This window comes from Malus domestica, chromosome 16 (assembly GCF_042453785.1).
Source record: "Malus domestica chromosome 16, GDT2T_hap1".
In the NCBI taxonomy this organism is placed as follows: domain Eukaryota; kingdom Viridiplantae; phylum Streptophyta; class Magnoliopsida; order Rosales; family Rosaceae; genus Malus; species Malus domestica.
In genome coordinates, this window is record NC_091676.1 from 32,710,798 (window position 1) to 32,737,759 (window position 26,962).

At 37.0% G+C, this 26,962-nt stretch overlaps 1 protein-coding gene and 1 long non-coding RNA gene across 4 annotated transcripts; one reads left to right on the forward strand and one right to left on the reverse strand.

The window, feature by feature from the left end:
* Window positions 1–6,244: 6,244 nt before the first annotated feature.
* Window positions 6,245–13,400, forward strand: LOC114821936 (calmodulin-binding protein 60 B-like). Of its 2 annotated transcripts, XM_029095441.2 has the most exons (10): window positions 6,245–6,446; window positions 6,597–6,726; window positions 7,355–7,430; window positions 8,372–8,430; window positions 9,361–9,854; window positions 9,944–10,104; window positions 10,188–10,391; window positions 10,914–11,148; window positions 12,342–12,921; window positions 13,093–13,400. In XM_029095441.2, the coding sequence occupies exons 2-9, from the start codon at window positions 6,623–6,625 to the stop codon at window positions 12,905–12,907; spliced, it is 1,899 nt and encodes a 632-aa protein (XP_028951274.1). In that variant the 5' UTR covers window positions 6,245–6,446; window positions 6,597–6,622; the 3' UTR covers window positions 12,908–12,921; window positions 13,093–13,400. The 2 variants fall into 2 exon arrangements, with proteins under 2 accessions (XP_028951274.1, XP_028951273.1); XM_029095440.2 differs by having other exon boundaries at window positions 12,342–13,400.
* A 2,322-nt stretch (window positions 13,401–15,722) lies between these two features.
* Window positions 15,723–17,792, reverse strand: LOC139193193 (uncharacterized). 2 transcript variants are annotated; one of them, XR_011577603.1, is made up of 5 exons: window positions 17,613–17,792; window positions 16,978–17,054; window positions 16,822–16,894; window positions 16,605–16,719; window positions 15,723–15,868 (listed from the first exon to the last, which is right to left on the reverse strand). It is a non-coding gene; the product is annotated as an uncharacterized lncRNA (long non-coding RNA). The 2 variants fall into 2 exon arrangements; XR_011577602.1 differs by having other exon boundaries at window positions 16,822–16,883; window positions 16,968–17,054.
* Window positions 17,793–26,962: the final 9,170 nt, after the last annotated feature.

Below are 26,962 nucleotides of genomic sequence, written 5' to 3' on the forward strand. Positions count from 1 at the left end.
CTAGTCATGATTATGGTAAGTAAATCCTTGGCAGGAGTATCATGTTTTTCATAGTTACGAATGCCTCGTCAATGCTTATGGTTTTCAAAGAACTTAATGGCCTTTGATATGTTTTTCTATCATGCCTTTCATAGTTAGGGAACTTGAGAAGGATAATTTGGTTGTGATGCGTATCCCATCCAATTCAATGAGTTAAGGAAAATCTGATGGTTAATTTGTGCTGTCACGGTTAACTTGGGGTGTTGTCATTCATAGTCTAAGGGAACAATACTGGAAATTGGTTTGTATGCATATGTCATGTGTGGAGAATGACCCTCTAACTAGCCTTTCACCTTTATCAATTCATCAAATTCGTTTTCTTAAAGTGTTTTATGCAAAGTTTCTGTTTTAAGTTTTAAATTCGTCAAAAACAATCCCCCATTCATTAAGTCTTGTTAGTTGAGTCATATTTTGTTTTCTTTTAGTCTTTTGAGTCAAGTTAAGTCTTATTTTCATTAAAATCACATGTTAGGTCTAGAATTGAGTCTTTTTTATTGTTTGTTGCTATTTTGAGTGTTTTGAGTCAGTTTTGAGTCATAAGAGTCTAGTATTCTGTTTTAGAGTCTAGTTTAGTGTTTTTGAGTCTTATTTGTGTTTATTAGCATCCTTAGTTAATCCCCAGTCTAGAACGATCCCTACTTACATCTTTGCTACAATTTTCATCAATAGGGTTTAATTTGTGTGTCAAGTTAATTTTCACATCATGCTTATAGGCACAAGATCCTTACTTCGCGTAAGGAGATGCATCGTAGCATCATTGTTCGACCTAAGTGTCCCAAATGGTCATGCCAAAACAAGTAAACTACTCAATCACCCAGCTCCAGGCCGGCCACATGTTGCATGTTTCCAGTTGGGAGACAACCCATTGGCCCCAAATCAAAGCTTCAGGCTCATTTTTGAAGATGGTGCAAAGATATTCCACTTTATTTTCTTTAGTGGTTTCATTTATGATCATTGTCATCTTGAATATCCTTAAAAACTCAACATCAGGGAGAATTTAAGGTCCCTTAAATGGTGATTCAGTACCATTCATACAACGAGGAGCGTGCCAATGCTCTTAATCAGGTGGGATAGACCTGAAGTCGTTGTTAGATATGTGATTTAGGTGTAAAGTTAGTGTGCGTAGTATGCATTCATCCAGACAACTAACTTTCCCACATTCCAACCTAATCACGTGTTTAATTGAATCGGTCACATGTATTAAGAAACATGATTCAATTAACTCATATTTGAGGACAATATCAATAAGATTATCCATAAGTAAAACATATACCAAACTTGAATCCAAGAACATAGAAAAATGTTCACAAAGTAAATGGTTTACTAAGGGGATTCAGCCAACAAGGCCATCCATGTCAAAATTATGCTCTTCCAACGATGTTCGATTGAGCAAAATTAGTCTCACATATTAACTACTAGAATGGTACACCTCAACAATATTGGTAGGGGCACGAACGGGTGCATAACCAATGATCTATTCCATCAAGACAAAAGTAGATTTTGTAGGGTTAAGGTTTGGGAATATTATCCCTTTATTCTTGAAGTTTTAGGTCTTAGATACCAAGGATCATGCTTCGGGCATGATGCCACACCTTGGCAGGCCCTGATTCTACCATATGTTGTAAAAACAAAATTGAAATTGGATTGTGAGAGGATATGTCATTCGGTGCATCCCTACCAAAGCAGTGCATCACCATTCAGTAGGCTTTAACCGAACTGGGTCAAGCTATTCAATAGACTCCAACCGAACTGGGTCTATATCTTTCTTTCACGTTTGTGGTAGTAATCAGATCCGAGAATTTGGTAAAATTCCGCTTTCTACGCTTGTTGCTTCATGAGCGAGTTAGAAACAAGGAAGAACGAGAAAAGTATTCTCAAGCCAAAATTCGATCGGATTTATAAACTTCAGAATTGTACTCATTCATGGACGTAATCATGGTGTGCTTCAAGCAATGTCTTTCATGATTAGACAGTCCGTAGGAGCGAGCCAAAGAGCCATGGAATCCTCGATCGGGAGGTATTTCCATTTGTAATGCTTTAAGCATAAGTCTTCAAATGAAGATCATGGCAGAAGCTTATTCAACTCTTCCATACCATTGTTGGCTTCAATGGTTTCTCAGCTTCTTGATAGTCAAGTGGAGATTCACGTCTTATACCCCACATAAAGTGGTTTTTATTAGAAAACGTCCAAATCAGGAAAATCAAACTTGTGACGGTTTGACAATCTACTGAATTTGAGGGAACAAGATTGTGATTGGTGCTATGGGAATGAATCATCTATAAGCATCAAAGTTAGAACATTTGAGTTCTAAGAAATGGTTTGCATGAAAAACGTTGGGTTTTCATGGGTGTATTGTTTCATGAAATCTTCGGGTTTCAAAGGCACTAAATTTGAAACTACAGGTTCAATTTAGTTTATGAACGATTAGTTCATAAAAGAGAGGTTCCTGCAAGAAACATAGAATGCAATATACTAACTTAGTGTAGTGGATTTGAGTTTCTTCGGGAACTCAAGTGTGAGAGCTTCGTTACTACGAAAGTATGTGACGCTTCAAAGAAGAGAAATAAATTATTGAATCGTTAATGTCCAAAAGTGATCTTCAGGTCAATAATTTTGGATTCATTATCAGATTAATGGACTGCATATCACTTTTAATTAATTCAATAGATTGAGACCAAACGGGATCAATTGTAGAAGCAAAAATAATAATAACATTCGGGTTAAAATTATTTAGAATGCTAAAATAATAGCACTTGGGTTGAAAAAAAAAATGCCCCAAAAAAATATTTGGGCTTGGGTTAGGTGACTAGAGTAAGAGGCACGGCCCAAAAGGGCCTTGGGTGTAAGCTTCAGGCCACGAGGGGGGTGAGAGAAACCCCAGCCGCAACTGGGTTTCATATCTGGGCAGATGGGGGGTCACGGGTCAGGTCCAGTAAAGCTGGCATGTTGGTTTCTGCTTTGGAAAGGAAAAGCCCAGTCAACTGGGCTGGATTGGACGCAGACCGAGGTTAAGGCTACATGCCCTGTGGTATTGGACCCAAGCTAAAGCTTGGTTCAATCCTAGAAATAGCAGCAGGCCACAGGTTTAGGGTACAAACGGGTTTAAGGCTTCAGGCCCCCCAAATTGATCCCATGTCGAGGCCTAATGATGGCATGCACAGTGGTGGTGCTATGGAATGCCGCACCACATCCCATTCCCCTATTTTTTTTTTTTTTTTTCAAAATCCCTTAGAGTTTAGGAAAAACCCTAAATATGCTTCTAATTTATTTTAATTCTTTGACTTACAAATTCCACATAGCATAATTGCGTAATGCATGAAACAAATATATGAACATATACAATATATTTATCGGAAGGTAAATATAAATGTAGGGGTTCATGCATCATGGGGAATGTTTTCATGCTTCACGGTTGTTTCAAATATCTTACTTTATTTTAAGCATACCTGATTGGCAGAAAACAACAAAAGCCTTTGAATTTGTAGAAGTTCCTTTTTGAAAAGTCGGAATTGCATCTCTAATGTGTTATATCACGTTCAACACAAAAAAAATTAAATTGAATCAATAGCATGTAGATCAATTTAATAAAATAAATTAATCATAAAAAGAATGATTAAAACGTAATACTCCCCTGATTGAAGAATAAATTCTCTTTAACGCAGCGTCAAGAGCGTGCTGATAACGTGTTGTAGGCATAATTTACTGAACAATTATTGAGGCCAGAGAGAGAGAGGGGTGCGGCAAAGATAGAGAGAAAGAGAGAGATGTGTAATTGTGGGTGTGTTCCATTCCACCCCATTGTGCCTTTATTTATAGTAGTAGGAAGGGTAAAACATTTCCCTTATTACAACATTTAATAGGTAATAAGAATATAAGATACATTCTCATATCTACTAGGATTTACACAGTCACATTCTTATTCCAATAGGACTGCAACGATAACAACCTTTTAAAGAGAATTATTTTTTTATTGGGTACATTGGAGGGAATCAAACCCTTGACCTATAACCCATTACCCCACTTTCTCCCTCACAACTTGGGTTAACCCCAAGTTTTTGCTGGAATTTGTTTGCCTCTATTTTAATATTTCAGACATACATTTGGTATTATGCATAGGCTAAGAAGCAATTGCTGTTGATTTTATATCTAAAGACCCTTCTGCATGGACACTCATATTTTGCACATGCCGTTGGGTGCACAGCACCTGCTAAATCCATAAGATGGTTTAACAATTCGCACAGAAATTCTAATATAACGTCCAAAGGAAGGCTGCTTGGCGACGTATGTGTTATATCATATACTTGTGTTTCTCATTTGTATGATACAAAATACAAAAAGGGCAACTTAATGTGTTTTCATTCCTAGGATTTAGTTAATTACGAGACTAAAAAAAGGGCTTTACATGAATACAGTCATTAACTGACTCCATATTTTAACATGGTGGTACTGGATCCTAAATAGTTAACTTCTGAAACCTTTTATATTAAATTTTACCAAAATATCAAAGACTCGAGCTGACGAAACCATTCGACCAGCCCGCTCTTTGCTGTCTTATTGTGCAGTCTCTTTTTAGATTTGCTTCATTTTATTTTCTTTGACCACATGGCATCATGTTCAAATGCTTGCTATTGTGGGATGAAAAACTAGTGTACCAGATCTCTTCAGATCTCGCAATTCCAAGAGTGGTTGTGTTGGGGGGGACACTGTGTGCCTTAGAGCTTCGAGCAAAAGGCTCCAATGCTGGTATGATCTTATTACTCCATCTGACTTTATTTCCCTCCACATGCATCTTGGTTTCATTAGGTTTGATTGTGCATGTTGTACCGAGTTGAAATATCATGTGCGTGTATCGAATCTTTTTGTTTATACTCCGTTATCATCACCGGTACTTTTTTGACTAAACATTGTGATAGCTGACAATTAGCACAACGGGTGTAATGCTTTTTTTAACGCTTGTTTGAAATGTTTTGTTCGATGGATTTTGAATAGGAAGACAAAATAGAGTACTTTTTTTAGATGCTTTTTTTAACTTGCGGGATTTCATGTTAAAAATTATTTTGTAAAGATCATCTCTAAAAAAATAATTAACTATGAGATCATTTAGTCATCGAATTTTATGAAAACAAATAGACGAATTCGGTAAATGAATTATGAACATTCTATTTATTTGCTACAATTGATTTACCACGCAATCTTAGTTTTAATTGATTACAAACCATTTTTACAAAAAGATTTATATTATAAATTTTTCGATTTGCTATACAAAGTTTTGTGAATTAGGCACTAAGTAAATTTAGGAAGAACTAGGAGCCAAGTATTTCTGAAATAAAATTATATAATTCTTTGGGAGACTTTGGATGCAGTCCCTAGCTATTAATATTCTTTGACTGAAACTTTGTTAGTTTTCAATTTTTTATCTAAGTCTTGACATTAATGTTTATTATACTATCCAATATATTTTTATGTAAGTTATTATATTTTTTTATATTAATTAATGAAATTATAAATAAAACTCATAATTTGTAGAATTAAAAATATAAAGAATAAATTATACTATCGAATATATTGTATTTATATATAAACTTGGTACAATTTTTGTGAATTAGATCCTCTCGGGATCCCCTCACTGGGGATCCCGAGTATCAATTAATAACAACCGTTCATCAAAGATCGTGCGGTCATAATTTTTTCTTTTTTATATTTTTCACGTAAAACGAAATTGTTTTATTTTTGAAAATATAAAAAGTATTCAATTATGGCTAAACAATCTTCGATGAGCGGTTAATATTAATTGATCCAATAAAGAGATCCGAAGAGGACCTAATTCCTAATTTTTGGGCAATAAAAGAAAAACTATATCGAAATAAGGAGACAAAAAAAGCACGTAAGCCAAACTACATCCAGTGACGTCATTTTAATGGATATCTTTTTCGGCCGGTAATTTAACTAATTCTATATTCCTTTTTCGTCTTCCATCGTACGGTCACGATTCAGTATGTATTTGCCTTCCGACAATCCTAGGGCATAAAACCGAGACCGAAAAGTGTAACACAATTTCCGGACCTTCTTCTAACCAATAGGGAATAGCCACGTGTCAGAAACCTCTGAACATAGCGTCCCCATTGGCGAAACGACACGACTCGAAAAAGCAGTTACCGTGGTCCAAAAGACACTGGATAACTGACACTCTCGTGCCACAGAGTCGCCAGAGTAGACTTAATAGAGACTGCCCCTGCCATTATTTCGGGTTCCTGATTTTCTCGCTCTCTCTCCAAACAGAAACCTACTTTCTCTCACTTTCTTGCGCGTTTTCTCGGACAATTTTGAGAATCCCAATTGAAATTCTACAGCCTCTCGAGAGTAGCTCAGCTCTCTCTGTCACTTCAAATTTCAGCTGAAAACCGAGGTATTAGGGTTTGCATTTGGTGATTTTTGGGATTTGAATTCAGAGTTTGTGAGTTTTGTGGATTATTATGTGTTTGTAGCTGTTATGGATTTGTGATTGTGATTATTTGTTGTGAATTTTGAGTTTTTTTTTTTTTTTTGTGTGCTGCAGATCCAAAAATTAGGGTTTGGGATAAAATGCACACTAGACTTATGGAAAGGACCAACTCTATGAGAGGGAAGAGGCCAATGGAAGCGGGAGAGGAGGAGCAGGCTGAGCGAAAGCGTCCTGCTCTCGCTAGGTAATGGATTTCATCTGCTTTAATTTCAATTGATTATGTTAATTACTTTGGTTGATTTTTTGTTTGCTAGTTTGAATAATTAGACGTGTAATTTGAGAATTGCGAAAAATCCCTTTTGTTTGAGCTGATGTGGCTATACTTGTACTGATGCTCAATTTGAGCAGAGCAATGTGTTTCTTTGACTAGTAAGTCTGGAAAGGCATTTGAAATGACTGAAAGTGCTTTTTGTGAAACTCTTTTTGTGTTCCAAAAGAACTTTCATCAAAAGCGCTTTGAGTAATTTTAAATCACTTTCTAACACTAGTTGCTGATTAGAAGTGGTTTAAATGCTAAGTTTACCTCACCGGCTTCAAAGCAGATAAAGAGTAACATTTGCTTATGACTTAAGCTTACTTAATGACTATAACACAGCACCACCACCAACCATGTTGTTCTTATCTGATGAGATATTTGAATTCTGGTGCATTGTTTGTATGTCTTTGAGTATGTTGTTACCCTTTTGTGATTGGGGAATAAAAACTTCTGAGTTTCTGTATGGATCGACTCTACACTTGAATGAGCTGTTGTGTCCAAAGCTTCAATATGTTTTCTATTTGTGCTTAATGTTCCATTGAATATGTTTTTGCAGTGTAATTATAGAAGCTCTCAAGGTGGACAGTTTGCAGAAGCTATGCTCGTCATTGGAACCCATTCTTCGCAGAGTTGTAAGTTGTTCGAATAACTTTCATATGTGACGTGTTTACCCCTCCTTTTTTATAGAATTAGTAGTTACCGTTACTGGTAATCCAATGTCTATATTTGGGCTAATAAAGTTGAACAAATCAAAAGATAGTTTAAACTGTACTCTTGTTCCACACAGGTGAGCTTGAAACAGTGATTAACATACTCAATGAAGAGTTTATTATATCTTGATGCTTGTTGAAGAGTTGATACTTTTTTGTGCTTTTGTGTTTTGATGTCTGGACTATTTTATCCATTAACTGAGTTGGATAAACATCTAGTTTCTTGTTTGTTGAAGGAAATGATAGCCTGGATATTGTTATTTGTTTATGTGGATACTACTGATTATTGGTGCTGAAGTTCTTCCCTGAATTCACTTTCTGTGGGTAACTCCGCTAATACCACCCAAATTTTAAAACTAGATTTAAATGCAAGCGAGAATTTTTCAGGGTATGTAACTTAATTTTTTTATATTGATATATAGTGGTGGAAGTTAAATTTGTTTAGTGGTTGGTTAAGTGTTCTTGACACTTGATGTAGTGATTAATCATCTGAGCTGAAATTATTTTTAGGCAGACGTTGTATGTCATTAAAGTCATTTCATTAAAAAACCTTTAGTTCAAATGACAGCACCTAATTCAAATCAAATATTAAGCTTTATGTTGTGTACTTCAAGTTTGTCTTCGTTTAATGTTGGCACCATGTATAAAACGAAGAAAATTTTGGAATATTTGAACTCCTATAGTTTGGGATGATTCTTGTGCTATCTATATGAAGGATAGATTCTTTCTTATGACTGAACTATTTGTCTACCACATGACACGATATACTGAAGTTATGGTAAAAAAACATATCTATTGTGATTTTCTGTCTATGATCTTTATCTGTAGCCCTTATTCTTGTTTTTCTCTTTACTCATTAATAGGTAAGCGAAGAAGTGGAGCGTGCTTTGGCTAAGTTAGGCCCTGCGAGAGTTAATGGAAGGTGGAAAGAATTATTTATGATATTTTTTAATGAACGGAATAATTTTTTTTATTGTATATGTTGTGGGTGTATGTCCAGTGATTCTATCTCTCTCTCTCTCTCTCCCTCCCTCTTCCAATTAGAAACCAAATCTTTTAAACAGTCCGAAATAATGGGAAGACCTGTAGTCCATCTGATGCCAACACCACCATATTTAAGAAGCAATGTAACACATCAAGAAAAGAAAAGAGCAGTCATAAACAGAACTTTTCTTCTAATCACTAAGAAAAATAGGTTTACAGGATTGATTATCCCTAATTCTTTAAGCATTTATCTATATTTCTAGAGTAGTTCAGTTGTCTACTTAATTGATTGGTTCTTATTTGTATGAATCATGTGTGGAGATTTGAATGACAATCTAATGCCTTCCTTTCGTAGACCCGTAAGAGGTATTCTCTGAAGTGTGACCTTGTTCTGTCGAGTTTTGCTTACAGTGGTTGACCAATGTGTATAAGTCTTAAAATTAGTTTACTTGCTACATATTTGTGGTCATATTTTACGTTTGGGAATTGTTCTGGATAAGATATTTGTTGGGTAGGAATTTGTGTGCTTCTATATGATACACAAAACTGTCACAGAGGCTGAAAGCTATTAGATTTACCAAAGATTTCTCATTTTCCATTCCATAAGTATGATGTTCAGAGAACGAGGTTGCTTTTGTTATATGGACTTTTCTAAATTTGTAATCATATATAATTCCTGAACAAATATTTATTGGGGAAAAAAATAACAGAAATGACAGGTGTTTTTTGTGTAAGATCTTTCATTTTGATGTTCTCTGATATTAGAAATATAACCACCATGAACTTTCTTAGCAAAATAAAAATGTTCAAACCATGACCGATAGTCAACACGTAGTGGTAAAATGGTTTCTGCTATTTGACATTTCAGGTCTTCCCCAAAACGAATTGAAGGTCCAAATGGCCAAAACTTGCAACTAGAGTTTAAGTCCAATTTGGCTCTTCCGATATTCACAGGAGGGAAAGTTGAAGGCGAGCAGGGTGCTGCAATTCATGTTGTTTTGGTTGATACAAACACTGGCCGAGTTGTAACATCTGGACCTGAATCCTCTGTAAAACTAGATATTGTTGTGCTTGAAGGTGATTTCAACAATGAAGATGATGAAGGCTGGACTCAAGAAGAATTTGATACCCATGTGGTGAAAGAGCGTGAAGGAAAGAGACCTCTATTGACTGGGGACCTGCAAGTGACCCTCAAAGAAGGGGTGGGAACTCTAGGGGATCTAACCTTCACAGATAACTCAAGTTGGATACGAAGCAGGAAGTTCAGACTTGGATTGAAAGTAGCTTCGGGATTTTGTGAGGGCATGCGCATACGCGAAGCTAAAACAGAAGCTTTTACTGTTAAAGATCACAGAGGGGAATGTAGGTTCACGCTCCAGACTATATTAGTTTTTTGTCCTAACTGTGCTAGTGCACTGTTGGTGATTTGCTTTTTCCTTTGATCTTGCCAGTGTACAAGAAACACTACCCACCGGCATTAAATGATGAAGTATGGAGATTGGAGAAGATTGGCAAGGATGGGGCATTCCATAAGAGGTTAAACAAAGCAGGAATATTCACAGTTGAAGAGTTTCTTCAGCTTGTCGTCCAAGATTCTCAAAAACTACGGAATGTAAGTGCAGGACTTGGTTTGAGTTGTAAAAACACAAATATTTTTGTACCTTATAGATGTTTATGTTTTGCTCTTGTTTATAGATCCTTGGAAGTGGAATGTCAAACAAGATGTGGGAGGCTCTTTTAGAACATGCAAAGACGTGTGTCTTGAGTGGGAAGCTTTATGTTTATTATACTGAAGATACAAGAAATGTTGGTGTTGTTTTTAACAACATCTATGAGCTGAGTGGCCTCATCGCTGGGGAGCAGTTTCACTCTGCTGATGCTCTTTCTGACAGCCAGAAGGTGAATATTACCTTATTTTTCCTTGGAAATATGGTCTCACTATATTATTACTAGGTGGTCAATCGTTTTGTTCTTTTGGATTACATATTTCAAAATCAAGTTTCCCTGTCTGACAAGGATTTTATATTTGACACGTATTTAATACATTTTTTTTTTTCTCAAAGAGTTGAAAATGATATCATCACCAAGGAGCATTAGCATGAGGGAGATGAATTTTTCTGATAATTCAAGTTTAAAGGATGTGCTTTTTTAAGTGCTATGGTTCTTTGTTCTTCTTGTGATCTTTTGTTATAGTCGTAAAAGTATGGAAGTTATGAAGAGGTCCCTGTAACTACAATGTTTTCGAACTAGTTATGTACTTTCTGTTGCTGACTGAAAAATGGTGTTACTTCTAAAGTCATGGGCAGTTGAAAGTCCTAGAGTTCTAGATGCTATATTCATTTTTAATCTTTTATGGTCAATAATTGACAATGGAAAGGTCAAATACAAAAAAAAATTTGTATAATGCTTATGTTTGTGCAGGTCTACGTAGATGCGCTGGTGAAGAAAGCATATGACAACTGGGATCAAGTTATTCAGTATGATGGCAAGTCACTTCTAAACTTCAAGCAGAGTAAGAGGCCAGCTGCACCCCGAACTGAATTTCAAATGGGCCCAATCAATTACCCTGAAGCTTCTGATCAACTGCAACTACATCGAACGTCAAATTCAGTTCACTCAGAGCAGCCTCCATTGGATCCAGCCCTACCAATTGGAGGTAAGCATTGCGCCTGCATGAGCATTGAACCTTTGTTTTTTGGTGGGGAGAGGGAGTAATCCCATCCACTCATGGTTGGCCTCATAAAATTTATTTGTGGAAGTAATTATTCAGTCAGAAAAAGAATAAGTAATCAATAAAGATAAGATAAGCTAAAACAGTATAGGTGTCAAGTGTCCTTTGCTTGTGTGGAATATAACTTCAGGCGAAATATGGAAGTGTAGGATTTATAAATAGTGCTACAGAACAGAACCTGGAAAATCCTGAAGATATGGGATGTCAAATCCTCCAATAATGAGGACAAAATTCATTACACTTGCCTGACTACTCATCAGCAACTTGAATAGTTCACTTTGGTCACTAAAATATGATTGAGTGATTTATAGGACAACCTTTATTATTTCTCAACTATGACATAGGATCTACAGCTACTTTTAAAATTTGTTAACTTTATACATAGTATTCTTACAAACACCTTAGCGGTCAAAGCCGTAGAGTTTTAGAAGTGCCAGTCTATATAACTATGTAAAACTTGTATGTCTAAGACCCATATCAGTGGAGTTATAATTTACATTACAAAACTGAGCCTAAGCTCGTAATAAAAAATGCCATTGGAATGTAAGTGAACTTTTTGGTCGCACACTTACACCATATATTCTTTACACTAGTCGAGTTTTTATGGAAATGCCTTGCACTTAATTTTTCCCTAAAGTAGAGCATCTGTTGTTTTCTGTCTGAAACCTTTCTTTCCCTCCTTTGCTATTCAAATTGTCCATACATATTACACCCACCCACACACCCACACACCCACACACCCACACCCACACCCATACCCCCCCATATGCGCTATTCAAATTGACCATAAGTAATAGATGCTAAGGCTGACACACACGCTTTCCTTCTGTTGCTATTCAAATTGTCCATACGTAATAGCTGCTAAGGCTGACACACCCGCCTGCGCACACGTGCCCACAACACACACCACACCACCCTACCCCCCACACAACGCACGTGTATGCACACAATGCATGTATTGGCATATCCCACCATCACATGAAGACGATAGCCAGAGTCACGTGTATGCCCACAATGCATGTATTGACATATGCCGCCGTCGCATGAAGACGATAGCTGGACTGGATCCTTATTATGATTATATTTTGGCTTATTTTTTTTATTATGGTCCTCCTCAGGGTATAATGACAGTCTATCAACAAGATACTTGACCCAGCCACTTGTAAATTCCAATTCTCATACCCAGTTTGATGGCGCCGGATTTGCACTGGATGACCAATTGGTCAGCAATTCTCATCAGGTACAAAGCACAAGAAATGACCACAATGCTGTTGGTTTGGCTCGTGGTCCTCCACAATCATCTACATCAGGATTTCAGACTATCAATCCTGCTCAGACATCCACTCTTAATCCTATAGATGACTGGACAACCAACCGAGATTTCTTTTCAGAGGACGAGATTCGCATTAGGAGTCATGAGATGCTTGAAAATGAGGATATGCAGCACTTGCTTAGAATCTTAAGTATGGGAGGAGGCCATGGCTCCATTGATGTGCCCGATGATGGGTTTTCGATCCCCTCATATATGCCCTCACCGATGCCCAACTTTGAGGAAGATCGCACCCGTCCTGGAAAAGCTGTTGTGGGGTGGCTGAAAATTAAGGCAGCAATGAGATGGGGTTTCTTTGTGAGGAAGAAAGCTGCTGAGAGACGGGCACAGATTGTGGAGATAGAGGATGAATAGAAGCCCATTCAAAGGTAATACAAGGTTCTTGCTGTGATGTTGTTCCAAGGATTTTGGGCATTATTCCGCAAGTTAAACTTTTAATCAGTGCCAGCAACAACTTGAGGTTTTAGGACTGATTGAAGATGTCGGTTTTAGAAGTCTTGATAAATGACTGACATTTGTGGATATCTATTCTTGTACAGTTGCTGTACAGTAAGTCCTCTGTTTATTCGTCTTACTCGTGAAGATTTCTCCCATCACCCTGCGAATGACAGAGGGCCCTGGTTTCTAATGGGTAAATTTCGTATTAGCTCTTGTTGTTGACATACTAGGCGGAGCCGGCCACATATTTTTAGGATGACTATAATCAGTTGTTTTGGTTAAACATTGCAGGCGGGTGCCGGTGGCTAGTGTTTTATATTATTGTGTTAGTTGCTTTTGTAATTTGAATTGACTGGAATTCTTGTACTTTAGACCGTCATTACTTGTTTTCACCTAGCCTTGAATTTGAGTTTACGTGTTTTTAGTACCCAAATCAGCATAACATAGCGAGATCGGGTAACACCATGTTGAGTTTCGATTGTGTAAATTGGATGAGGTGGTTTCTACCAGAATCTAAAGGTTGACATATGGAGGCCAAATGGGATTTGTGAGGACGATTGGATGCAGTTTCTATCAGGGGATCGTACCGCAGTTAGGCCTCATATATGTCCCACAATTTAAGAACGTATTTGGAAGGCTGAAATGCTAGTTGCCTGCCTGCCACTTGGGAGTAGGAAGTAGGAAGGATCATCTTTTGACTGCATGGGGCTTAAATCCCGATTGTTACGAACCGACCGATTTTGCGTTTAGGAGTACTTGTGACAATCGTTCACGCGCACAGACGACTCAGTAATTGATGCAATGACAAATCAATTATCGTATACGTATTACGATACACATATGGTAAAGTCAGCATACACGTTACACACCAAATGGGAAGGATTAGATCAAATTGATTACCTATCCTAATTTTAACAGTCGTATGTTTTGTCTCATCCTCACTGCATCAGCGTAAAGTGCGAGACCAAATCAATTATCTATCTTAATTGCAACTGTTTCTCCAATATTGGCTACTTAAACATGCGTGATGAAATCAAATTCGTCACGTATCGACACTCTAATCCTTTTATTCACTCCTCATCATTTGAGCTTATCAAATTCCTGATTGCAAGTTAACTAGTAGTAGCATTCAAAGAAGCATTGGATAATCAAATTCATACGAGACTCCGAGTATAATGGGACGATGTCCAAGCTAAAGATCAACATCACCTTTTCTATTATTATTTGTGGCCCAATGCATAGTTAAGCGCAACCTGCACAAAATAGCCATTATTTCGGCATGTTTTGGGGAAGTGGCAGTGCGAAGGAAAAGGACCATTCCCACCCACCATAACTTCCCCTTTGTCATTTACACTTCTATTAAAATTAGAAAGATTTGAGATGTAGAGTGTTTTTGTTTCAATATATTTTATTTATAAATTGCATTAAGCATGAAGGAATTAATTATCAACCAAACTTTCTTTTATCTTGTTACTTTGATCACATTACCTGCATCAGCAGTGTAAATAACTATATTGTTATACACTATCAATCAACGCGTTCTAAAACGTATCACCAAATACATACATCAACTTCGTTTACATCTCATGTCTCGTGATTATATAGTTGGTGCGACTGAGGTTGAAGAGATCTGACGATACCCTGAAGCTTGAATTGTGATTACATCTCACGTCTAGTGATTATAATTCGATTTAATTTGCGGTGCCAATTTAAAAGATTCACCGAACAAAAATTCTATAATGCTTCATAGTATATTCTTGGGTTAAAATCTCTTCACCGAGTCCACCAATTAATATTGATAGGCCTGACATGTCAAACAGGCCGCAGGGATCCAGCCCAATTTTTGCCTCAAGTTTTCCATTTTGCCAAACACTAATGAAATGAACAGAAATGGGGAATCTTGGTTTGCAAAAGTTTATTGTCCGAGAAGCATGAAGCATAGTGCAACACTGCATAAAATGTGCTGACACATCCCGACCCGAAACGCCTATCTGAACTCCGAATCGAGCTGTACTGACCGACATCAAGAGGGTGACGAAGTCATAAAGTATAGTGATATGTGAATAAATTTAAATCTAAAAGTGCCTAAATATAAGAGTGTGCTAGTAAGCAGGAATGAACCAATTTCACACGTGATGTCAGAGCATAAGTAAAGTACAGTAGAGTAGATTGAGAATTATACCATCAAAGGTAATCTTCAACGCCTAGATTGCCAAGAATCCTCGTCGATACGAAAGCTCAGCTACTAAAACCTAGAGGGGGAAAAAAATAAGGGTGAGTGAGCCTAAAAATAAAGTTTTATAAAAAAATTTTTTGAAAACATTATAACACCTTGCCATAAAACAAGTATAGTTTCCAAAATATACATACACTAATACAAATTTTGACTTTACCTACAAAACTAGTTTGTCGGCAAAAGCCAAAATTTGTCGGAAAAGAGTCTTTTCCAAAGAAAAAATTTGTTGGCCATTTTGTCTCGCAAAGCATGTCGTCTAAAAGGCATTTCCATGTGTCCCGACAAATATTTTTGTTGGTAAAAGGCATTTTAGCCGACAAATAGTACTTTTTAGCCAACAAAATATGTTTGTCACCATGGATATTTCGTCGGCATAGTCTTCTCTATATCGACAAAACTAGTTTCGTCGGGAAGGACATTTAATTTATAAAAAAATAATAATAATTACTTTAATGCTCAACAACTACATAAACATATCAAAGTACAATACACAAATTTGTTAAGAAATAATAATTTATTGATTGATAAAATTTTAATGTACATCTAGAGTGTTTATACAAAAGCATATGTTACACAAAAAAATTATCCTACTGTCATTCCTCAAAATTGGCTGCCATGTAGCATCACAAAACATCCTGCACCTGCAAAACAAATGTTACAAAATAGAAACATAACCAAATAGGTACAAATTGACAATACAATTAGCCATAGACTCGCAATCAATTTTAACAATGAATCTAAATCCTTTCTATGTCGTCCTACATTAGTCTTAATACCAAAATATATGAAAATTATTACACTACGTGCCAAATTGAGCAGTTTAAATAAGTTGTTGGACCAAAAGGGAGGTGGCTTATAATCAAACCATTTGGTACACCACGATGTTTCAATAATTTCATAAATAACCTACAGGATTTGAAAAAAAATAGAAATCAGTAGATGTTCAACTATGGAAAAGGACCAAAGCATCAGAACATTCATGGTAGGCACATTCTTAAATGTCATCATGTTCTCAAGTGAAGAGGTCAATCTAGACATAATTGTAAACAAAAAATGATGACCAATATAAAAACATAAAAATTCACTCAAAATACTAAATAAATTAAACACACAAACTAAACATAAAAATTAAACACACAAATTAAACATAAAAATTCACTCAAAAATCATGTACCAGATGACTGGTGGTTGTCAAAACAACGAGAAAAATATACCCGAGAACAATAAAGGATTGCAACAGAAGAATTGGACCACATATCAAATTTTTCATCAAATATACAGCCCAGTTGTAGAGATATCTACTAATAGAATATTAATTTGATTAAATATTGGAACTTTAAAAGCAATAAAAACCAGGGAGAATAATGGGAAAATGACCGATTTCTCATAGCGGTCACCCTCAGAGGCGGTGTAGATCTCAGAGGTGCAGGGCGATATGTGCTCACTGTTCCAGTATGCTTCTTGCTCATGTGTAGCATTATACATAATCAAACTGCTCCGACATGCAAGAAAATGCAAAGGATGTCACCAATGTATTTAGGATAAACACAAGGCAGAGGAAAACAAAATATATTATTATCACAATCAAACCTACCTGCAGAAAGCTCCTTGCTCATAGTGTTCTGCACAATAGAAGGACAATTCAGATTTTTTTACCTGGCAAGTGCCTTCGCCCATGAGCGGTAGGTCTCGGGTTCGAGACTTAGAAGCAGCCTCTCCGTAAATGGAGATAAGGCTAGCCGACATTCACCTATCCCAGACCCTGCGTAAAGCGGGAGCCTTGTGCACTGGGTACGATCTTTTTTTTTTATTTGAGCTCCTAGCCTCCTACATGGTTGATTTGATCAATAATCTAAATAACACGCATAAATCAGAAGCAAACTATATAAAATGAAGATTGAAGATAACTTAATGCCGCAGAAGCATTCCCAAATTGGTGTTCTCGTTTAGGAATTAATAACAGATAGAAAATGAAAAAGATTAGAAAACAAAAACACAAATCCTATAAGCAAATATCATATAACCTTAACCTGACAATTTCATTAGTAACATGACCCTAATTTCAATTGATTAAACATAGGAATTGATTGATGTGGTGCAAAGACTCACAATCGATTATGACTATAAAACCATAACTGCATTTTCATTGCAGTTTTTTAGAAATAAAAGTTAAAAGTAATTAAAATTCAAAAAGTGAATTAATCATCCTCAAACCGGGGCAGCCCAGAAAGAAATTACAAACCTAACTTAGATTCTCAACCAAATTCATTACCTAAAATCCCTCAAAATTACAGTGGTAGAACAAATCTAAGAAAAGCACCATAAAATTGAAACTAAACAAAAAGCTACGGGAAAAGAATAGGTAGATAGAGAATGAGAACTTACCTAAAGTTTTAGAGAACGAAATGCAGAGAAGCAGACGAATCGACGGCGATGTCGAGCACACGGAGCGACGGCGATGTCGAGCATACGGAGTGACGACGAGCAGGTGGAGAGAGATCGGAGAGCAGAGAGTTACGATTTCAAAGAGAAGCGGAGGGGTGGGCTATCTACAGTTAAGATTAGGGTTCAATGAAAATACAATGATTTTTAAAGGGGGAATTTTTTGATAAAAAAAGAAGCGGGTGAATCAAAAAGACCAAAAAACAAAAGGCGTGAGAATAAATTAGTCCGCGCCCATCTTCTGATTGGCAGAGACGACAGACTTGCATGCTTTCTCGAGTGTCATTTTATTTGTCAGTATAAATATTTTTCACCAACGAAAATATTGTCGGCATAACTTCAACAGCTATGAGCCTACAAATTAAAATTTTCGTCGGGATAGGTGTTTTGTGGCGACACAATTTTATTTTGTCAGCTTAGAATTTGTCGGCAAAATGATACTTTCTAGTAGTGATACTACGTATAGTATGAAAATACTTACCGTAGCTTGCAATATCTCAAGACTTCAATACGTCACAAATTCGTAAATAAGAATATTACTTCTAGTAATCACAATGTCTCGCAGAAATAAATAAATCACATCAAATGCTCATCGACATATGCTGACACATGAGTTCATGCAGAGGTATTATGACATAAACATGACTAGGTGTAATAATGATTTACGCTCTAGTACTACAATCACGTGAAGATTGGCGCTATGTGCAGCACATACGAGTCTTAATTGCCTATAGCAATCTAGGACCGAACTGCACCTACCATGGATCTAAAGTGAGCGTACGGTGCAATGTGCACATGCACGTGAAAGACTGGCCCTGGCCCAAGTGAGTACTAACACTGGTGCAACAACGATGAGCAGATAACGTAAATAAAATTATACAGTGGTAAATTGATAATTCATGTCACCATAATACTAGTCACGACCATAAATATAATTAAGGCATCAATAATAATACGCATACTTGTGTATCCCGTAGGACGTAGCATAACCTCATAATTTCTATCAATGTGCTAAATCTTATAAATGTCACACTAATCTAGGCGTATTGTAGAAAACTCTTTATGAAATGTATAAATAGAAACTAACAGTTATATATATACTATATAAAAGAAATACACACTCACAGTTACTTGCGATGTCACATCTATTTGAGCCCGTTAGTAAAACTCAAATAAAAAGACTAGATTTGGGAAAACAGAGTTCGAATTTGGAATATGTGCGTCGAATTATGCCAAAGGGGGTTCCAGGCAAATTTTGTAAAAAGTCAACGAAAAAGTCAACAGTCAACCCTAAAAAGTCAACCGAGACGCCCCGGTAGTCAACTATGTTAAAACTTCGGAATTTCACTAAATGGATGTCAAAAACATACTCGAGGCATCGAAATTAGTCTAGGAGGGTTTTTGAAAAATTTCCAAAAAAGTCAACATAAGGAATATTCTAGAGAATATTCTAAGAATATATTCCTGATCCACATTGGAATTGGCCAGGGTCGGATCCCGGGTTCAAATCTGGATTCGAGTAGCAGATCTGGGCTTTGGATTTTTCTTTCTTTTTTTTTCCTCGAGTTAGGTTGACCCGCTGGGCTCGTGGGTTGAACCTGCCAGACCAAGTGAAAAAGAAGGCCGGAATTCCCCGACTCCGATCAACCACAAACTTTACTAAACCTAGTCATGTAATATACCAAAACAAAGATCAAGAAACAAGGATTCGAATGGTACCATTGGTTTCCTCGGCAGTGGCCTGACTTTGCCAGAAAACGGCTCAAAAACCCTCAGGTTCTCACTGGAAAAACTAGGTTAATTTCCAGGGGTGTTTTATGCGTCCAAAACATCACCAAAACATGTATACAACTAAAAAATTGAATCAAAACGTCAAAGAGGAAGATATCGAAGGTATTTCGAATTTTACCTCATGGGAAGAATTTGAGAACTCGCCGGAATTCTCCAACCTTAGTTTCTTCAGTTTGAGTGCGAACTCGAGGGTTAGTTCAAATTCTAGGCTCGGGGAGAGAGATAGAACGAGGTGATAGTTGGGGTTATGGTGGCAGTGCTTGCCGGAGTGGTAGTGTGTTGGTGATCGGATGTATCTGCACTTACAGAGAGAAAGACAAGCAAGAGAGCTGAGGGAGAAACAGGGAGAGCTAGAGAAAGAGTGTGATAAGATGGTGACAAATGAGAAGAGGTATAGGAGAGTGGAAAGGAGATGACACAGGAACAAAGAGGAGAGGAGACCCACATGGGTGGGTCCCATGGACATAGATATCCTATAAGAAAATAATAAAATTATCACGCCCTGATCCCGACATACGTTCAGGATCGACAAGAGACGTTACCAATTACCCGTTTAACTAACATACCCCGTCTTTGGGATATGGACAAAGCACAACTTAAGATTTGGATTGCATAGAGATTTTTGTATACTTTATGGTTGCATCTAATCTCCTTGTTAGACTGCCTACGTACCCTAAATAAGGATCAAGTCATTAGTAGTTCACCATTCACTACACTCTGACGTTTATCGCAGTACGTTCAAGCAGAAAAGCATAGCATTCCTTAATCATTTATTAGAACTTGACAAGGATGAAATTACTAGGTCCAGAGCTACATAACAAACCCACATGACATTCAAGATTTCCATTCCATCCATCATATAAATCACTATGTTTTCATCATGATACCTCAATCCACAACATGTAAAATATCAAAGAACCAACGAAGCATAGTATTATTCTCAAGCCACATTGATCTACTAATCTAACCATAATAATAACAATCATATCCAATGACACTCCACAATCTCGTCAATTAATCAATCCATGAATCAAAGATGCACGATATTAACGTCTAACTACATTAATCAATCAATGAAATAACATATCATTTCATGAATTTAATTAAAGAACTCTACATAAATCCCCACTTGGATTATAAGTAATAACATGGTGAATTTCATTTATATTCACAAGGTTTACTGTGGTTACTCCCCATTCACTCAAATCTAGGGTCAGACTAACCTTATGAAAATGACCAAGAGCAAGGATTCTGAACCACTCAACGGAATCCAACTAAAATATGGCACCTACTGAAATGTTCCAAGTACAACAAATCCTCATCACCCCTAGTATGTGTATGATCCCCCATCACGGATATACCAAGCAGAACCATATGCATAATCTAAGCGTGCAGGCAGTGATCACCCATCGTGGATATACCAAGCATGATCCCCTCTGAAATACGTATGGTCCCCCATCGCGGATATACCAAGCAGGATCACATCCTAACTCTAGGTAGTGATCACCCATCGCGGATATACCAAGCATGATCACTCCTAGAATGTGTATTGTCCCCCATCGCGGATATACCAAGCAGAACCATATGCATAGTCTAATAATGTAGGCAGTGATCACCTATCGAGGATATACCAAGCATGATCACCCCTAGCAGTCCCCCATCGCAGATATACCAAGCAGGACTGTATCCTATAGCTCTAGGTAGTGATCACCCATCGCGGATATACCAAGAATGATCACTCCTAGAATGTGTATGGTCCCCCATCGTGGATATACTAAGCATGATCACTCATGTAATACTTATGGTCCCCCATCACGGATATACCAAGCAGGACCATCCATGTTTTACAACGTAAGCACAAGCACTATCAATTTATGCATTTCCCATAAGTAGGTACCAAAGCATTGTTTCGAGTTATTAAAACAAGAAATCACCACCTCGATCAACTTCTATTCACAAGTGTACGCAATTACTAAATGCATCACTTTTGACCCTAGTCTTAATTAGATTACTTGGGATTACTAATTGACACCATCAGATCCAAGTATTATTTTGATTGAGTTGAAATAGCATGATCAAAATAAATGAAACATTTGAATGAAAACACTTCTAGACAATAAATGAAGATGTTGTTTACAAATATAGATGTACCTGTATATACAAGCTATGGTGGTACGTACGTATTTCTAGAGATATAAGTAAGTTCATTGGAATATACATACATAGATATATGTACACGGTTACTAAACAAGAAGACAATTCCATTCCTTCCAAATTTTATATGTATATATAAGTATTCGTTCAACTTTAAACATATGCAAAAGTTCTGATAATGTTAAACCAATGAGACCTTAATTAGATATTCAATACATATAACAATTACCATATCTGTTTACAACATTTATATCAATAAGCAACAAGGCCATTGCCAACAAAAATGTCTAAATCCAACAGCAACAAAAAAAAACCATACATGCATACAAAAACCGTACATACATGTCACACCATCATAGAAAATGCACACCAGATCAAGGAAGGCAACAGACTCTTAGCACATGGTATGATTTTGTAAAAATACAACCATAATATTATGAGAGAGACAGTTAAAAGAAAGTCATGCATCCCATATAAATGTTGAGTGCAACCGAATATATCTCTGTCTCTATTTCTCTCATTGCATGCCTAATTACACAGTATAGTCTCTTTAGCAGGAACATTCGCAAAATCAATACTATTAGAGGCTATATTACCAGGTACAACAAAAGAATACACAAAAGGAGAGAAAATACATACCATTACATATTGGAATTCTATTGGTATATGATGGCTTTGTGGTATTTTTCTCAAACCCTCTATAACATCAGAAATTATAAATTTTTGGAAGGTGCTTTTAGCTTATCAAATAAGCCTATTAGAATCATAATTCAGCTCCACTTTTCATCATAATTACCAAATTTATGATTAAGAAAAACTCATTAAAAGCATAATCATATATTTCATATTTGTACTAAAACTTGAACTTGGGGTATAAATGGCACGGTCAGGCCACCCATTGGCCCATTCTAGCAGCTTGAGGTTGAAGAATCACATTTAGAGACCCCATACAACTCCCTGGATTCCCATTGCTCTGATCATGCTTTGAGATTTTTCGATTCCCTTCCCTCCCTGAGATCTGGAGTTAATGAGATAATGTTGAAGTAGAAACAGAGAGAGTTCCAAAAAGTTTGTGCAGAAGAGAGTGAGGGTTTTTCTTTCCCATTTCCCCCCAAGCAAAGAGAGAACCCGGAACCAAAAGAGGGGCATGGACCCCAATGAACCCAAATAACCAATAGATTCATCTAGAAATGGAGGGATTTTACCAAAAATGCCCTTGACTTTAAAGTCCCGTAAAAACTTTGTTCTAAAACCAAATCTCGTTCCGTTTGTGCCTACGTGTTCCTAGTGATGAGTACTAAACTATTATACTTAGTGTGACTTCTTAAGGTCTATAAATTTTTTTAACGATCAATGACCAAAATTCAAACTTCGAATTAGTTTAAGTAAAATCTAAAATTAATAAAATTAGAATATATTCTAGAAAATAATATATATTCCTGCTAATACATAATACGTCAATTACAATAGTGAAATTTAGGAACGGGGTTTCACAAAAATAGTAAGGGTGAATATCTGAAATAATGAATTTACTAAAATGCCCTTCTACTTTGTAGTTTCATAAAATCTTCATCGTAGCTCCAAATTCAGTTCCGCTTGCACCAATACGTTTGTACCATCAAGTACTTCGAGAATACGGTAAAATAATAGCTCTTATGCGTCATGAAGAGACGGTCAAAGAAAGTCAACAATCTCTATTCTAAAGGCATTTTGGTAACTCACACTTTTAAATTTTATAAAATCGTAAAATTAGGGACGGGTGGTTACAATCTACCCACCTTAAAAAATTTCATCCTTGAAATTTGAAATAACTTGCTTTACATAAAATACTCAGAATAGAAAGAAAATATATAAAGAAGAAATCAAGTTAGAGCGGTTGCATAAAATAGAATGTCATTCCGTCGCGATCGGATTGCAATGATTCCTCTTTCATGCCTCCAAACTCATACTTTCCTTCTCCTTCAGTACAATACTATAATATAATACTTTTTATAAAAACATAAAGTCGAAAATATTTATGTATGTATAATAACATCACGTCAAAGTACATATATATAATAACGTACAGTTAAAATAATTGTACTGAAATTAAAATTGAACATAGAATATTTTTCACCTATGCAGTCATTGTGTCACGTACTCCGAAGATAAGCATGTAGTATCTTTGGGTCAAGCCCAAACAATAAATAACTAATTAAATAAACAAATACAAATGCTAACATAGACCACCTATTTGTCCACTTGCTTAAAGAATCCAACAAATAAGTTATCAATATTACAGTCTGCCACCCTTAATACTAAAAATGCATTGTTGTCTCGATAAACAAGTAATGAATTCCCGAGGGTGCAATATTACCATCATGCCCCCTATTGGGAAATATACATACATCATCTAATCAAAGCCTTGATCGTGTTCACACACTACCCTCTCGGGCAACATCGTTAATAGCACACAGTTTCCTAAATTGTAATCTCGATTATTCAAATACCTATTCCTAATACTCCTCTATCAATCATGTGCTGTGCATAAAATCTCCATACACATCTCAAATGGTGTCATACTCAAAATCAAAACTGTAACCGCAGTTACACATAACTTATTACACCCACCCCCACATTTTAAATTTTATTTCTTTTTCCTCCCTGAAACATATTTAAATCTATCAATTTGATCCCTTATCTCATTTAATCCAAGCCATTGATCTAGATTCCCTATTTCTCCTAAACTGCCAAGTGGCAAGTTCTCAGCCTTCTTCTCTTCCCTCTCTTCCCTAGTATTCCCTCTCAGACCTCTCTCTCTCTTTCTCATTGGAACTTTCCTCTCTCTCTTTCTCTCCTTGCACCGTGACCAACCAAACAACCTGCATGCAACTCTAGTGAAGATCATCATCATCTTCCTTTCACCATCTCTCTCTCTCTCTCTCTCTCTTTCTCCATCGCAGCGAGGTCAAGGAACCCAAAGAAAGGACCTTAGACGGATTTTTCCATTTCTTCCATCTAGGTAAGTTTGAATACCTTTTTAAATTACCATTGTTGTTGTGGGACGTTGTGTGTTGAAAGTTACGTTGTTCTTCCAAGGTTTTGAGGACGGGAACGGTGTGGGGGAAACTCACCCACACTTTCTGGCGAACCCGTGACCTTCAAGGGTTTTTTAGAGCACTCATGACCATTCAAAGTGAAGCTAGGATATGAAAATACTTTACTCTCTTCCCTATTCATTTTTGTACTTGGTTTGGGTGTTGGATTACTAGTTCACCGTTGACCGGAGCTGTAGCAGCTTTTTCCTGGACACCCCACAAGCCACCAGGCCATCTCAAAACACTCAAGGGCCTTAGCCCGTACTTGGACCAGCCCAGTTTCCCTTTTGGTTATTTGGCCTGCGGGCCGTGTCATGCATAGGCTCAGTGAGTATGTGTGTGTGTGTTGGGCTGTGTGTGTGTGTGTGGTGTGTGTGTTAGGCCTTGCGTGTGTGTGTTGTGTGTGTCTATCCGTGCGTGTGTGTGTGTGTTTTGTGTGTGTGTGTGTCCGTGCACATGTGTATGTGTGTGTATGTGTGTGTGGTGCGGTGCATATGTGTTATGCATGCATGTGTGTGTGCTAGAGTGTGTTGTGTGTGTTGTATGGGTTTGGGCTCAAGCCCAAACCACCCTTTCTTGTTCCTAAACCTATCCAAACCCAAAACCCAATAGGTCCTAACCTTATTTAACCTACACCTAAACCCTGCTCCGAATCCAAACCCAAGACCCATTTCCATTTCTTGAAATTCTATAGTTGGGTAGTTTGATAAATTGTACATTTTTGTGCTTAGGTGAAGTTGCTAGTGGGGATTTCCTTAGTCCTTTTCCGCACGATTCTGCTGCTACGGAGTATATGTGAGTGGACCCCTTCTAAAATTTTGCATAATTTTATAGTTTATTTGCATAAATGAAATGCATGCCTTACGAGTTTATGAACTAATTTTATGTTAAGCATGTTTATGGAGTATATTGTTTATCGTCTCATTTTTTGTGAGGAATTAATTGTTAGCCTATATTGAGCTATATTTTAAAATATCGTATTTTCTATCAAAGCCATGAACTGGTAGACTATATGATGGATGACGATAGAATGCTAGAACATGTTTTAGAAACCCCTTTTTATAGTATAGACGATAGATGACTTTATACTATGAAGTGGTTATTTATGAAAAGCGTAACTATTTGTGCGTACCTAGTGGACACTATGTCACCTGGGGCGAGGATCTGATGTTGGCAGATAGGCCAGGAGAAATAATCCCTAGCTACGGGCTGAGGGACACGGAGGAGGCATTGAGCCGGGAGTTGGTAATCTCTGGCTACAAGCGCAGAGACCACGGTGCTGGCATAGGGCCGGGAGTTATATTTATTCAGTGATCTTACTAGCAGTACATCGCGCTACGAGATGATCTATGAGGCGTTTGATATTTTGTGTTCCACGATATGTCTTTTGAGATATTTTTGGCATGCTAGGGTTTTCAGTAAATCTATCACTTATTATGCTAGTAGTTTTCTTTATATAAAATTTGGGGGTTAGTATCTTGATAACTGTTTTATTATTATTGTATATATATGAACTTGGTCCACTCACCTTTGTTTTGCGCCCCCATTCAGGTCTTAGTAATAAGGACTATGACACGACGTACGAGGCATTCCCTTACCAGTAGCAATCTATCACTCATTTGTGTGATATTTTGTAATGATCTTCCTTCTGTGATCTTGATTTAGAACGAATTCTGTGCACTCTAAAGAGTTCCTTAAACTTTGTTTATTAGCTTTTGATTCTAATGATTATTCATGCTTATTTCCTCCTAATCATTACTCTTGTATTCAATAAATGGCTTTTGTCACCCTCAGGTGTCGGCCAGCATGTGCCTATCCGGGTATTCAGGGAATATCGGGGTCGGGACGTGTCAGATTGGTATCAGAGCATGGTTAGGCTTTCTTTCCACCAATTTAGTAAATTTCAGCCTTTCTAAATCTTGTTGTCTTTGTCAGAATCATGGCTAATCCTGGCGGGAATGTGCCTCGACGACCTCGTTATTCTATAATGGGGGGAATCCAACAATTTACCTCTGCATTAATGAATTCTCTTCCGGGTCATAGGCCGAATCAGACGTATTTAGAAATCGCTAGAAGTCATGGAGTTACTGAGTTGAAATCTGTGGGAAATTGTGAGGAGGCTAAGCAGTGGTTAGAGAAAATGTAGGATACTTTAGAGGTTATGAAGTGTCCACTAAATAAGTGAGCAAACACTGCAGGTTTCTTCATTCAGGGTGATGCTAGGAGTTGGTGGAAATCAACGAAGGAATCTCATCCACCTGGTTCTTAGAT